Source organism: Rhinatrema bivittatum, chromosome 5 (assembly GCF_901001135.1).
Source record: "Rhinatrema bivittatum chromosome 5, aRhiBiv1.1, whole genome shotgun sequence".
Classification (NCBI taxonomy): domain Eukaryota; kingdom Metazoa; phylum Chordata; class Amphibia; order Gymnophiona; family Rhinatrematidae; genus Rhinatrema; species Rhinatrema bivittatum.
This window is the reverse complement of record NC_042619.1, coordinates 66,870,612-66,885,521: the sequence shown is the minus strand read 5'-3', so window position 1 is coordinate 66,885,521 and position 14,910 is coordinate 66,870,612. Positions and strand designations below refer to the sequence as shown.

Here is a 14,910-nt window from a genome sequence, read left to right as displayed (position 1 = left end):
TACGTACAGGGAAAAAAAGTTTAACAAGAAGTAAAACATTGTAGTGATTGGTTGGTATTGTCTGTGACGCAGGGTCTCATTGTGACCCTGCGTCACAATGAGACAATGAGACAATGAGACGCAGGGTCTCATTGTGGTCTTTCAATTGAGCCACTGCGTCTTGTATCTTGTCACCAAATAGATTTTCACTGGTGCATGTTAAATCGGCAAGTCTGTCTTGGATTTCAGGTCTCAAGTCAGAGGCTTTTAGCTATGCCCTCCTCCTGGTGCTGATTCCTGTCACTGACATTCGAGAAGCTGTCTCAAAGGAGTCATAAGCAGCACGAACTTCATGTTTACCCGCCTCAAGGCCTTTATGTAATATGGCATTGAGACTGTCTTGCTGCTGTTGAGGAAGAGAATCGGCTACTTCTGGAACCTGTTTTCGTAGATTCCTTTGATACTGTGTCATGCACAGTTGGTATGCAGCTATTCGTGACACTAGCATAGAACCTTGAAACATTTTGCAACCTAATACATCAACAAATTTTTTATCTTTACCAGGAGGTGTGGAAGAGTGTGGTCGCAGTCTTCTGGATTTCTTTTGTGCAGATTCAACTACCACTGACTGATGGGGCAGTTGTGGTTTGTGGAATCCAGGGACCTACTGGACCAGATAAGTTCAATCTGTTCTTTTATTCACTGGCTGAACAGCACAAGGATGTTCCCAGAGATGATGCTGTAGATCTACTAGTACCTCGTGTACTGGGATGGCTACAACTTCCTTTAGAGCATCAACAAATTGGAGAACTTCCAATGTTTTGTGCCTTGTGTCCTCTTCTGTAATAAGATCAAAGGGAATTGTCTCTGACATCTCCCTAATAAAATTAGCAAAGGAGAGGTCTTCTGGGGGTGATTTTCTACTTTCCTCCGGAGGAGATGGTTCCAACAAAATATTCTCCGTGGATGTGTCGGTGTCCACATCTTCCCATGTGTCAGAAAAGGTCTCTAGTCGAGTTCCTGAAGGAGGGAAGAAGGCTGGTGCTGTAGGATGTATTGGCACCAATGGATCCTTCGATGGCCTCGATGGATGGTGCGGTGGCACAGACGGACGTTTTGGAGTCACCGGAAGCATCGATGGAAGATGTGGGCCTCTCAGTCCCGAGAGCCCTGATGGACCAGGCATCGGTTCAGGCATCGGTGAAATGGGACTGGAATCTGTGCCCTCATCGTCTGAAGACCCGGGAATGGGAATCGGGGCTTTCACAGGCTGCAGTGATTGCTTTGGCATCAGCGGCGCAGGTCGCGTTGGAAGGGCACCAATGAGTGTATTTGGCCTGGTTAGCAACGGTGCAAAAATCGATGGCTTCGGTGTCGGTATGGGGGCCGGTACCAGTGGCTGTAGGTCTCAGAAAGCATTCAGCACTGCCTGGCAGATAAAACCGTCCAGTTCCTCCCTGAAAGCTGGTGTAGACATTGAAGCTACAGGGGGTGGCAAGCTAGGCGTTACAGGCACCACCGCAGGAACCTGTGGGGGCTCAGTACCCGGCAGTGATGTCGGTGGGGATCACCTTGGTTGTTTGCCTGGAGAAGGTGTTAACAGCTCCTCTACCCGTGTCCTCTTCGCAAGTGACTCGATTGCCATAGAGGCCGATGCGGTGTCGGTGCAGACACTGGGAGTAGACTCACGTCAGTGATGGTGTCGATGCTTCTCTCGGTGCTCGGCCCAGTCTTTCTCCAGTGCCGAGGTAGATGATGTTGATGCCTTAGACGGAGTCGGTGACGGACGGTCACCACTGCCCTAGTTCTCCCGGCGAGGTTTAATGACCAACTTTTTTGATGGTCCTGCCGGTGACGACTGGGTGGACATTGATGGAGTCAGTTTAATTTTAAACAGGGTTTCCATCTTATTGAGGCGAGCCTGCCTACCCTTCGGAGTCATCTGGGCACAACTTGGGCAAGTAGAGATGTCGTGTGATGAGCCGAGGCACAGCACACAGACATTGTGTGGGTCGGTAATCGACATGGTTCGGGAGCATTCCGGACTTTTTCGGAAACCTGTTGCTATAATGACAGAGGTTGAGGCCCCGAAATCGGTCGACAGCCTGCAGGCACCGAAAAAGATGAGAGCAGGAATCAACCGGGAATAGTGATTTTACTCACCGAACGATGGGAGACCCCTATGAGGGAATATTTTTCTAAGGAAATTGTTAAGATTTTTCCGTGAGGAAATTTGTGTGAGAATTCTCACAGAGCTCCTAACCGCGAGGCAAACTGTAGCGTGGAAAAAAAGAGACTGAAGGGAGACCTCTGTGGCTTGAGGGATCATGGCATGCTGGGCATGCTCAGTGTGCCAGTCAAAAGTTCTAGAAACTTTGACAGAAAATTTTTCTGTGATAGGGCTCCATCCAGTGACGTCACCCACATGTGAGGACTACCATCCTGCTTGTCCTGGGAGAAAAAGTGATCTTCCATGAAAAACACATATTGAGCTCAGCAGGTATCAAAAGTGACTCCTATGTAGGAGAAGCCTCTAATCTTCTCCAGGGAGCTACCCAGAAGAGGAGACCTCAAGTATGACGGGGAGACTGAATCTGGAATAACTCCCTTGCAAAATAGATCTGCTGTGCCTTCGGATGACCTAAGAAGAGCACTATCGTCCAACCTGCTCTCAGATCCTGTGGGGAACACAGAGCAAGTGCCAGTCAGAAGCAGTGTAATCCCTCACATATTGTAGGGATGGACAACAAAGCATCCAGGGGGCAACCCATAAGAGTCCCTCTAGAAAACCAGTCATATCTCCCAGTTCCTGAAGAGACAAGAAAGCAATGAGATCAGGGCCTCCTGATCCCAAAAAACCCACCAACTCTCTAGATGAAAGCTGGGTTACAGTCACTGATGGATGAGGGTCTTAAGCAACCATATCTGCCACTTAGAGCCACAATCATATGGGGTAGGCCACCAAGGTAATTAATGGAAGGACACCAGCAGAAATGGTCCAGTGACCACCGCTGCCATACCCCAATGTCTGCCAGTCTGGGCCTACAAGGAGATGCACTGATTCAAAAGAAACAAGGCTTCATTTTTGTGATAGGCCTGCAAGGGACAGAGCCCCAGGGGCTTTCCCATGACAGGGATTCAATCATGAGATAACATGGGAGGAGTCAAACGACATATTCCTCTTCTGAGGGAGGGGAAGACTCCCAAATCTACTCTCCTGGTATGCACCACCATAGGGGTTCGACCAGGAATGCAGTCTTAGGCTAGTCTAGTGGCAGCAGTGCACAACCTATTATGCTCACCACAAGGGAAACACATACAGACATACCCTAGAGGGCAACAGGAAGAGTAGTGCCCTCCGCTTTAAAAGTGCAGATGGTGGCACACCTACGAACTCACTTGCCGTATTGGTTGGTAGAATCCCATGGCACAGCAAGGATCGAGCACCACCTATTAGAGTTGGTGGTTGCGCACTGCCAAAAACCAATCACAGAGTGTGTGATGGCACCCTCCTCGCCAATGACCCCTAGCACCCTATGGTGCATAACAGACAAAGAAGCTGATATCTTGATGTGACGATAGCAGAAACCTGGCATGGCTGTGTACTGTGCCAACAGAGAGAATGCTGCCCACCAGCGCCTGAGACGCTTGGAGGAGTAGATAACCATGCCGTACTCAAATGCGCATTCTGCGCTCCAGTGTCGTATTACGCCTAACAGATTCAACAGGAACAGTGTGACGACGGCCTCCTCAGTACCACTGGGGCTCTGATTATGGCGTGATGGTGGGCAGTGCTCTGTGAATGGCTCGCTGTCCTGTCCATCATGTAATGGCAGCAACTAAGTCCACAGTGACCAATGGTGCCCATGGTGCTCTGCAACAGTATCCTGCTGCATCCGACCACTTCCACTGGTGCCCACTGTGATGACGGTGCCGATATTGCCCATAGAGCTCTCACACTCACCAAGCCTAGATCTCATGAATGGCACCAAACAATGCTGTGCCCAGGGCTTCGACAGCAATTGACCACACTGCAGGCTTGCAGTGCGAAGGTATACTGTGCCATCAATGGTGCCCCAGGTGCCTGCAGATGCTGACAGCCTGGCGGCACCCATGGCCCTCAGCAACCAAAGCCACTGATGACTCACTAACACTGAAGTATGAAAATTTTTAGGGCTGCACACTGATGGAGACCCAGGTGCCCGAAGGCATCGATGGACTGGTGGAACTGAGGACACCAGTGGCTCCTGAAGGCAGAAGCTCTGCGATCCTAACATGGCACTGACATGTCGCATTGGTGCCCAAAGGAACTGATGACTGCCAGCGCCATCAACAGTTCCACTCGGGTCACCTATAAGCCCAAAGGCGTCAATGCTGCAAGCTTGACGGCGTCCCAAGCCAGAACCCATGACTGATGATAGCCTAGTCAGCAACCCTAGCGCTCATCAGCACTGATGGTGCTCGAAGCCCAACGGGACCTCCGATGCCCACGATCCCAGCAGTTCAGGGCTCCCGAGATCATCAGCAACCATGGTGCCCGACAGCTGTAGGCCAGTGATGGGACATCAAAATGCCCCTTGGTGCACCATCTGGACGCCGCAAAGGGCCTCGTGGGCACCAGACCTCTACGTGCCCTAAATGCCTCGATGCTCCATGGTGCCTTGGGTCGATGGCGACTCCGGTCCAAGGCCTGAAATTTCTGTCACCCGAGTGCTTCAGCAATACTTGCGGGCTCTCAGGAGCCCCAGAGGTCAATAGCCTCGAGGGCGACCAGGGTGCTCAATGACGATCCCGGTGTCTTGTCAATGGCGTTTGATATCATTGACAGCGGCAAAGAATGGCATTACTGGGAAACATACCCAATGGCTTCCATGGCGGCCCTGCAGCTCAATGGCATCAAGGGTGGCCCTGAACCTCAATATCATCGAGAGTGGCCAATTAGCTTGATGGCATCAAGGGTGTCGATGACAGCAAGGGCAACTCCAATAGTGTCAAGAGTGACCATAATGATCGATGGCAGTCCTGGTCCCAGACGTGGTCTGGACCGCAACACTAGAGGTCAGTGCTGCTAACCTGCCACATCAAGGTCCATGGCGCTTAATGACACTCAAGTCAATGCCATTTCTCTGGTGCATTGAGTGCCCATGGTGCTCGATGCATCTATTGCGCCAAGACCTATGGCATAGAAGATGCAGCCAGCACATTCAAAAGCATGCAGGGAGCTAATGGCACCCACAGTCGATGGCCCTTATGGCATTGAGTGTGGTCATGCAACTCGATAGGATTGAGGGTGCCCCAGTACATCGATGGTGTCAAGGGTGACAACAACAATCAATGGCAGTCCTGGTCCCCGACACAGTCCTGATATTGACATGCCATACCTTACATGGGTGTGCAAGGTATGGCATCAAAGATGCAGCATGAATGCTGCTTGCCCAGGCTCCTGCTCACCCTCTCTCACAAGGAGCCTGCACTGCCATCACAGGCAAGTAGGAGAGGGGCTACGTCATCCAGGGCTCCTACCCATGGAGACTAGCTCCATAGAATGAGGGGAGGATGAGCTCTCCCATCCCCTCGATTGATCAGTGAAGCGACATGTAATTGCTGCCCGGGTAGAACTCAGGAGAGCCCCATGCTCAGTAGCCAATACGGATCACTCACGGACTGCTTTCTGTCAGTTCTGCCAGCATCCAAAAAAGGTACAAAACAGACAAAGCAAGGAGAGGACACAGAAACTAAACTACAGGAGCAGTATTTATTCAATAAGGGATATAATTTGACTCTGCCAGGCTGCAGGCCAACCATGAGGCTAGGAGAGAGTGGAAAGAAGAGGAAAAAAGAAAGAAAATAAAATTACTGTAAGGTAAAGGAAAGGAAAAACAATTGCAGCTCTAGAAAAAAATCACATTACAAAAACTTTGAAGAGAAAGCAAAGCTGAATACTGTGACACACACAGCTCCCAAGACCACACGGCTCCGTGGAAAAAAAAGAGACTGAGGGACTCTGCCTAGGGGGCAGGGTAATAACTAAAGTTGCACATACTCAATAGGGCATGTTTGAAAGTTCTAGAATCTTTGAGATCAAAGTTCCGGGATGGGCTCCATCCGATGATGCCACCCATGTGTGAGGACTGCCATCCTGCTTGTCCTCAGAAAAAAAAAAAAAAAAATATATATATATATATATATATATATATATATATATTCATCTATATTAATCAGTAACAAGAAACTATACACATTTACTTTCAATAAAATACAAATATACATTATCTCAGAGTCTTTAGATTTGTGCCAGAGTGAGTGCCAGAGTGGATGTATGTAGCACTATTGTTGATATACATTGCCCAATTAATCCATTCACCAACTGGGCTAAAACCTACAAGGGTATATAATATATACATTAAGTACCCAAACTTCCATCATTAATCTTCCTGTAACAGTATAGTTTCTCAGTGTCAGCTAAAAGGCCAAAAATGACTATCCTCAGTTCAGACTTCACTTGATTGTAGCCTAAAAGGTAATCAGGACACATGTAGGAAAGAATCGTGGGGTCACAGATATGAACATACTAATGCAGAATCCCATCAAATCTGTATAAGGAAACCTATCAAAAGAACATTAAACTCAAGTCTGAGACAAGTTCTGCATGCTCAGGATAAAGCAAGCACTGAATGAGAACACAAGGAATTTCATTGTACAGAAGAGAAGACTTGTGATGGTCAGGAGAGAGTCAAAATATGAGAAAGGCAGGAGGAAATGGGAGGTATTTTAAACCCACATCCAAAAGACATATCACCATCAAGCAAAATTTAATAAGTAAATCCAAATTCATTGAAAAGCTGATCAGATCACAACACACCAGAGACTAACTATAAAGGAACTGTCAATTAGAGCTCCTTGCTTGATCTTTTACTGTCTAATACATAGCTACTCAAATGCATTTCTAGTTAGGTTCTTAACAAAATTCCTTGCATGCAATGCTTCTTGCCTTTGCTTCAAAAGATGTCCTGTTTTTTTCCAGAAGTTCTTCCACACTCGCTCTTATTTCTTTTGTGATATTTCGGACATCAAAAGTGGCAATGTCTTCTCTTACGCCTCTCTTAGCAAGGAAACTGTGCACATTAGAGACAGCAATGAAAACATAATCAATAAAGGAAATTTCAAGATTAAAAAAAAAAGTCTAAGCTATAAACTAAGGCCCATTTCATGGAATGATTTAATAATGAGTCTGTAATATGTATCCTCTACAAAATTTAAAGCAAAATTATGGAGCTAATTTTCAAGGGAGTTTCATGTATAAAAGTAGTGTACAACACAGCAATTTTTAAAATCCCATTTACAAGCTTAAAACCTTTCAAAAATTCAGTCCTATGGAATGAATTTTCACAGGAGTTACATGTGTAATTTAGGTATGTAAATCCTGTTTGAAAATTATCTCCTAAATTTTCATCTAAAATTAAAAATACTAAGCAATATCCAGCATGGCATTATATTGATCACAGACAGTATGAAAATAAAACTACAAGTCTGAAAACACCAATTCAATTCTCTATCCTACATTCTCTAAGAAATCCTTAATAAGTCCTTTAAGCTTCCTTATATATATATATATATATATATATATATATATATATATATATATATATATATATATATATAAGCTTATATAAGCTTTCTGAGCTCTTGTGACCATATGAACCAGCTTATATAGTACTGTTTACAATGAAGGGGCTATATAAACAATTATTGCATAGTGATTAATATGGTTATGATGAAAAGAAAGCAAAACTGATTACCTGTAAAGGGTATTCTCCATGGACAGTAGAACAAATCAGCCACACAAATGGGTGGTATCTTCCTAAAGCACCAAGACAAAATGTTTTCTTTCATGTAGCTCAGAACAAAAACATTAAGTTTCTGAGCATGCACAACATTTTCCACACTGCCGTCGAAGTGCAAGTCTCCTCTGTTTTTTCACAATCTATGCTTCAACTGAACAGGAAGGAAGACGGATTATGTGGCTGATTTGTTCTACTGTCTATGAAGAATACCTGGCCAGGTAAGCAATCTAGCTTTTTCTGTGGACAAGCAACGGGTCAAACATGTGGCGACTCCCAAGTTTAGGGGGTGCATGAATGAAGTAACATAAGTAGACAGTAAAGAATGCAACCTTTAAAAGGATAGCAGATTCATTGAAACTATTATTTAAACAAGTAAAGCAGTACCACTTAGATGAAGTTAATATCCTTACAAAAATCTTGCTCCAGTAAAAATTATGAACGGAGGACCATATTGCTGCTTTGAAAATGTCTTGTATTGATGCTATGTATTAGAATGCAATTGATGTTGCGGTTGATCGCATTTGATTAGCCTTTATTTTCTAGATAACATGGTATTCTTGCTGTCAAGAAGCAGAAAAATATACACTAGGACAATAAACTGGATAAGATCTGTTTCCTAACTGCTTGACCTTGATGTACTTGATCATATGAGAAAAATAATTGTTCAGTTTTTCTGAATGGTTTAGACCCATCTAAATAAAATAATAGGGTTCATCTGCAATCTAAGGAATGGAGACATTCTTCAGCTTGAGTAGCGTGCAGTTTTGGGGGAAAAACGGTAACATTGGATTTATTGAAATGAAATTGTAGATGACTTTTGGATGCATTCTTAAAAGTGCGCTATTCTTAAAAATATGCATATAGAGTTTGTATATTATTAGTGCTTGAAGTTCACTTATGTTTCTTGCCAGGTAATAGCTATGAGGAACAATAATTTCCAGGAAAGGAATTTCATATTTGCTGTGGGGTCTTTATCAAATGTGAGAGAACCACATTTGAGACCCACTGCTGCCAGCATTTTGATCAATGGGCACAAGTATAAGCCTTTCATAAACTTTGCTAAAACTTAAGAACATAAGAACATAAGAAATTGCCATGCTGGGTCAGACCAAGGGTCCATCAAGCCCAGCTGTTGTGGGAGTCTCAGTTTAGTGGACCCTTGGGCCGACCTGCTGGAGACTAGGAAGAGATGGACAATATCTCTGATGAACAGCGGGCCAGGAGGCAGATGTTCAGGCGGTACGTAGATACTCTTCACCCTGGAAGCTGGTGCTCCCCCGGGAGGAGCCCGTAGGAGCCCAACCGCTGGGACTTAGGTGGTTTCACCCTTGGAAGCCGAAGCCCCCCCAGGAGGAGCCCGTAGGGGCCCGGCCGCTGGGACTTAGGCGGGTTGTGGATCAGGACAGGTAACTGGAACCAGACTAGGACAGTAGTGATACTGAAACTGGGTACGGGTTCTGGAACCAGACAGGAGCTGTAGCAAGACTCGGGTACTGGAACCAGGCAGGAACTGTAGAAAGCTTGGGTACTGGAACCAGGCAGGAACTGTAGCAGGACTCGGGTACTGGAACCAAGCAGGAACGGAGCAAGACTCGGGTACTGGAACCAGGCAGGAACTGTAGCAAGACTCGGGTACTGGAACCAGGCAGGAACCAAGCAGGTACTATAGCAGGCAAGCAGGAACCAAGCAGGTACTGTAGCAGGAATGGAGTGACGTAGCCAAGCAGGTCACTCCGGGGCGCAACGCAACAGGAAACCAGAATGTTAACCCGTTGCAAGGCAGAGGTTGGATGGCCACGGCCAGCTTATCAAGGCCGCGGCGTCTGATGTCAGGAATTGGGCGGAGTCGGCACTGGCGGGAAACTGGTTAGAAAGGTGCCCAAGTGGCGCGCGCGCACGCGCCTCGGAACAGGTCATCCACCGGAACCTTCATGGCGGCGCTGCCCCAGTGGGGAAGCCGCAAAACAGGCTGCAGGCCAGGACTCCGGAGGCGGGAGCAGGTCCGGGAATCAAGAGGCCAGAAGCGTAACACCAGCATCCTGTTTCCAACAGAGGCCAAACCAGGCCACAAGAACCTGGCAAGAATCCAAACACCAAGAAGATCCTATGCTACTGATACAATTAATAGCAGTGGCTATTCCCTAAGAAAACTTGATTAATAGCAGTTAATGGACTTCTCCTCCAAGAAATTATCCAAACCTTTTTTGAACCCAGCTACACCAACTGCACTAACCACATCCTCTGGCAACAAATTCCAGAGCTTAATTGTGCGTTGAGTGAAAAAGAATTTTCTCCGATTAGTCTTAAATGTGCTCCTTGCTAACTTCATGGAGTCCCCCTAGTCCTTCTATTATCCGAAAGTGTAAATAACCGATTCACATCTACTCATTCAAGACCTCTCATAATCTTAAAGACCTCTATCATATCCCCCCTCAGCTGTTTCTTCTCCAAGCTGAACAGCCCTAACTTCTTCAGCCTTTCCTCATAGGGGAGCTGTTCCATCCCCTTTATCATTTTGGTTGCCCTTCTCTGTATCTTCTCCATCGCAACTATATCTTTTTTGAGATGCGGCAACCAGAATTGTACACAGTATCCAAGGTGCGGTCTCACCATGGACCAATATAGATTTATTAAGCATTCCTTTCCTAATAATTGCTAACATTCTGTTTGCTTTTTTGACTGCTGCAGCACACTGAGCTGACGATTTCAAGGTAGTATCCACTATGATGCCTAGATCTTTTTCCTGGGTGGTGACTCCTAATATGGAACCTAACATCATGTAACTACAGCAAGGGTTATTTTTCCCTATATGCAACACCTTGCACTTGTCCACATTAAATTTCATCTGCCATTTGGATGCCCAATCTTCCAGTCTTGCAAGGTCCACCTGTAATGTATCACAATCCACTTGTGATTTAACTACTCTGAATAATTTTGTATCATCTGCAAATTTGATAACCTCACTCGTCATATTCCTTTCCAGATCATTTACAAATATATTGAAAAGCACCGGTCCAAATACAGATCTCTGAGGCACTCCACTGTTTACCCTTTTCCACTGAGAAAATTGACCATTTAATCCTACTCTCTGTTTCCTGTCTTTTAACCAGTTTGTTATCCACGAAAGGACATTGCCTCCTATCCCATGACCTTTTAGTTTTCTTAGAAACCTCTCATGAGGGACTTTGTCAAACGCCTTCTGAAAATCCGAATACACTACATCTACCGGTTCACCTTTATCCACATGTTTATTAACCCCTTCAAAAAATGAAGCAGATTTGTTAGACAAGACTTCCCTTGGGTAAATCCATGTTGATTGTGTTCCATTAAAACATGTCTTTCTATATGCTCTACGACTTTGATCTTTAGAATAGATTCCACTATTTTTCACGGCAGTGAAGTCAGGCGCACTGGTCAATAGTTTCCTGGATCACCCCTGGAGCCCTTTTTAAATATTGGGGTTACATTGGCCACTCTCCAGTCTTCAGGAGATTGCTGAGAAATAAGTTGTCCATGTGTTAATGATACATGCTTACCACACTCAAATGAACTTGAGTTTGATTTTAATTCTAAATCTGAGAGATGGAGAAGAAACTGAAGAATCAGTGAAGTCAAACAGATCTTTGTGACAGTTGCAACACTAAAACGAGAACCTTTTCCATTTCAAATTATAGAACATCTTGAAGCCAAATTCTTTACCACTAAAAGAATATGCATAACCTAACTGAAATATGGCAGTGCCTTAACTACTCTAGTTTCAATATCCAAACTGTGAGTGCTAAGGATTGAAAACTGGGATAAAGCAGGGTCATCTCATATTATGTTAGAAGATTTGGAAAAATCTTTAGTCGAATCACAAGAACTACAAACCAACCTTTGGCCACAGAAAACCATACTTGGTGCGGCCAAAACGAAGCAATAGAATGATGGATCTTTTTTGCTTAGTTTAGTATTGTTCATGCTATGAGTGGTATCAGAGAAAACACATAAATTATAAGGTAGATTTTAAAAGCCCGGTGCACGCATCAATATGGGGATGTATGCACAAGTCGGGCTTGTGCACACCAACTGAATTTTAAAAGCAACCCAGATGAACGCTTATCCCCTGCTGTATGCATATCTCAATCAAATTCAAAAAGGGGCATGGTGTTAGCGTGATCTGTGTACAGCATGAGCATTTTGAGGTGTGGCCAAGAGATATGCATATAAATTATTAAGCACCCTGGCACGTGCCCAGGTCCTCTGCCACATAACTTTATTTCTACTATGGAGGAGGTGAAACTGGAAAAAACAAAAAAAACTACCATTTCATAGGGTTTGGAGTAACTGGGGGGTTGGAGGACTAGCTTAACACTGGGAAAACTGATGAAACTGGTCATGGCATGGAGGTGTGCCAGTTTCAAAATATCCTGATTTTACACGGTAGAAATTCACTTTACGCACCTGGGCACTCACACAACTAAACTTGTGCATGGCCAGTCTATTTTATAATGTGTACGCATATGTGCATGCAAACTATAAAATGGTTGTATATCTGGGCGCATGCCGAGATATATGCACCAAGGTGCAGCCACACGCTGGTTTGAAAGTTACCATCTAGTATTTTGATCCAATATATTATAAATGTGTCCAGTGCTAGGGAATCTTTAGCTGGCGTCTTTGAGCAATATAGAGGTAGTTTGTGGGGAGAGGCAAATAGAACATTGCGAGTCATTCCCCTTTTTTTAAATAGCATTTTTACTTTACTGTGATGTAGAGACCATTCATGAGGCTGAAGATGCTGAATCAAAGTATCCGCTATTATGTTGTTTTTCCTGGGAATCTAATCTGCAAACAGGGCATAGTGTTGCAAAACCTGTTCCTCCTTGCTTGTTTATATAAAGCATTGCCATTTGATTGCCATTTGATTGTTTGCCATTTGATTGTTTGTCTGTATCTACTGAGTGTTTCAGCCTTGAACATGGCCCTTAGCTCTAGCATGTTAATATGCAGTATTGTTTCCCAATTTGTCTATATACCTTGTGAACACAAACTGCCCAGATAGGCTCCCCGACCTTGAATGGAAGCATCTGTTGTCAAAATCCTCTATACTTGAGGAGGATGGAAGGGAAGGCTACAAAGGAGATTTGATGACTGGGTCCACCACTGCATGGACCATTTTATAAATCTGTGAGCTGAATCCTGTGTTACATCCAATTTAAATGTCGATTCCAATGACCCTTGAGATGCCATTATGCATGCCTCATTTGAGCGAAAGGAAAGATGTGTACTGTAGCTGCTATATGGCTTAACATTTTCATGAAAATCTTGCCATCACCCATTGTCTTCTTGAGAACATGTGAATTACATAGTAATGATGGCAGAAAAAGTAATGATGGCAGAAAAAGACCAAATGGTCCATCTAGTCTGCCCAGCCAGCTTGCCAAGGTAGTAACTGCCACTCTATGCAGACTATCCCTACGTCTCTCCCAAGGGCAGCAACTGCCGCTCCATGCAGGCTGCCCCCATGTCTATCTCAAGGGCAGCAACTGCTGCTCCGTGCTGGTTAAGCTTTTTTATTTATTCCCATCCACTAGCCTTTTAGGGATCCACAGTGTTTGTCCCATGCCCCTTTGAAATCCTTCACAGTTTCAGTCTTCTCCACTTCCTCTGGAAGGGCATTCCAGGCATCCACCACTCTCTCAGTGAAGAAATATTTCCTGACATTGGTTCTAAGTCTTCCTCCCTGGAGTTTCAAATAGTGACCCCTAGTTCTACTTAATTGTTTCCAATGGAATTATTGACACTAATGCCTCCATTCTTTGTTCCAGGAGATATGCCTTCCCTGTTTCAGTGTTTGCAAATATTCCTATGAACTCTTAACTAGTTAGACAGCATGAACTGACTTGCCATCTTCTGGTGGCATTTGGTGTTCTAGGGTATGTTATAGTATTTTCACTGCTGCATTTTCATAGATAGGGTTTTGCTGCTTGAGTCCTGGAAGTTAATGATGTTTTGATATGGTAGTTTAGATACATATGTGCCAAGTAGGTTTTTAAATTTGTATTTCTAGAGAGAAAAATAAGAATCAACTTCTATACATTAATATTTCACTATGCTCATGAAGTAGTACTTTATTGTTAGACAACAATACTACCAAGGCTGCATTTTATCACCGGAAACAAAATATTAATTTCTTACCTTTTCATGCTCACCCATGATGTATCAAAAATACCCATCAGCCGTAGAACACCCTCAAGTATGTCTCGGATTACATCTGGTGGCATACGTAATGACCGGATTTCTGACAAAGATTCTGGTTTTATATTGCCAACTGCTAGCTTTGCTTCATCAACCAGTGGCTAAAAACAGAAAGAACATTATCCCAATTTTTAATCATAATTGTTTTATACATGGATGATATAACAGTACATTTTAAACACAGATAAATGAAATGAGGAATCTGAAATTACTTCTTACCTGATAATTTCTATTACTTGAGTCCAGTCAGACTAGTCCAGACAAATGGGTTATGTTCACTGACCAGAAGATGGAGACATAGATCAACAGGCTCACTGATGTCACTCCTTATAAAATTCTGTGCTGACACCAGCCTGCCAATATTTCTGTAACAATCTAAACTGTGGACGATTTTGTAATTTAAACTCATCAACAAGGGAAACATTCTGATTCCCTTTCTCCTCCTTTTTATTTCAAACAATGGACTTCCAGAAGAACAAAGAAGTTAAGACAGAAATCACACAATAAACCAGGAATCACTCACCTGAAAAGTAGTCTATAATCTACAATCTGGCTATTCCTCTTTCTTCCCTCTCTTACATATTGAGGAAAAATTGAATGACATGAAAGCACAGGGAGTGACCTAGACTGGTCTGACTGGATGTAAGGAAAGGAAATTATCAGCTAAGAAGTAAATTTCACCTTCCTCTTCATCCAGTCAGATTAATCCAGATGAATGGGATGTACCCAAGCTACTCCCAAATAGGGCAGGATGCTGCCCCTGTTCCTTGCAATATCACCAAAGCAAAAGAGGTTTCCTCTCTGCACCACATATTCAATGGTAATGTTAGAAAAGGAGTGCAACGAA

The 14,910-nt window shown here is 44.2% G+C and overlaps 1 protein-coding gene across 1 annotated transcript in view; it reads right to left on the bottom strand.

Moving 5' to 3' along the window:
- Positions 1-14,910, bottom strand: part of DYNC2H1 (dynein cytoplasmic 2 heavy chain 1) — a 1,848,033-nt gene that overhangs the window by 818,103 nt on the left and 1,015,020 nt on the right. The window contains exons 57-58 of the mRNA XM_029602426.1: positions 14,004-14,164; positions 6,971-7,094 (exon numbers count right to left, since the gene is read on the bottom strand). Of these exons, the coding sequence (XP_029458286.1) occupies positions 6,971-7,094; positions 14,004-14,164 (285 nt within the window). The remainder of the gene's footprint in view (positions 1-6,970; positions 7,095-14,003; positions 14,165-14,910) is intronic.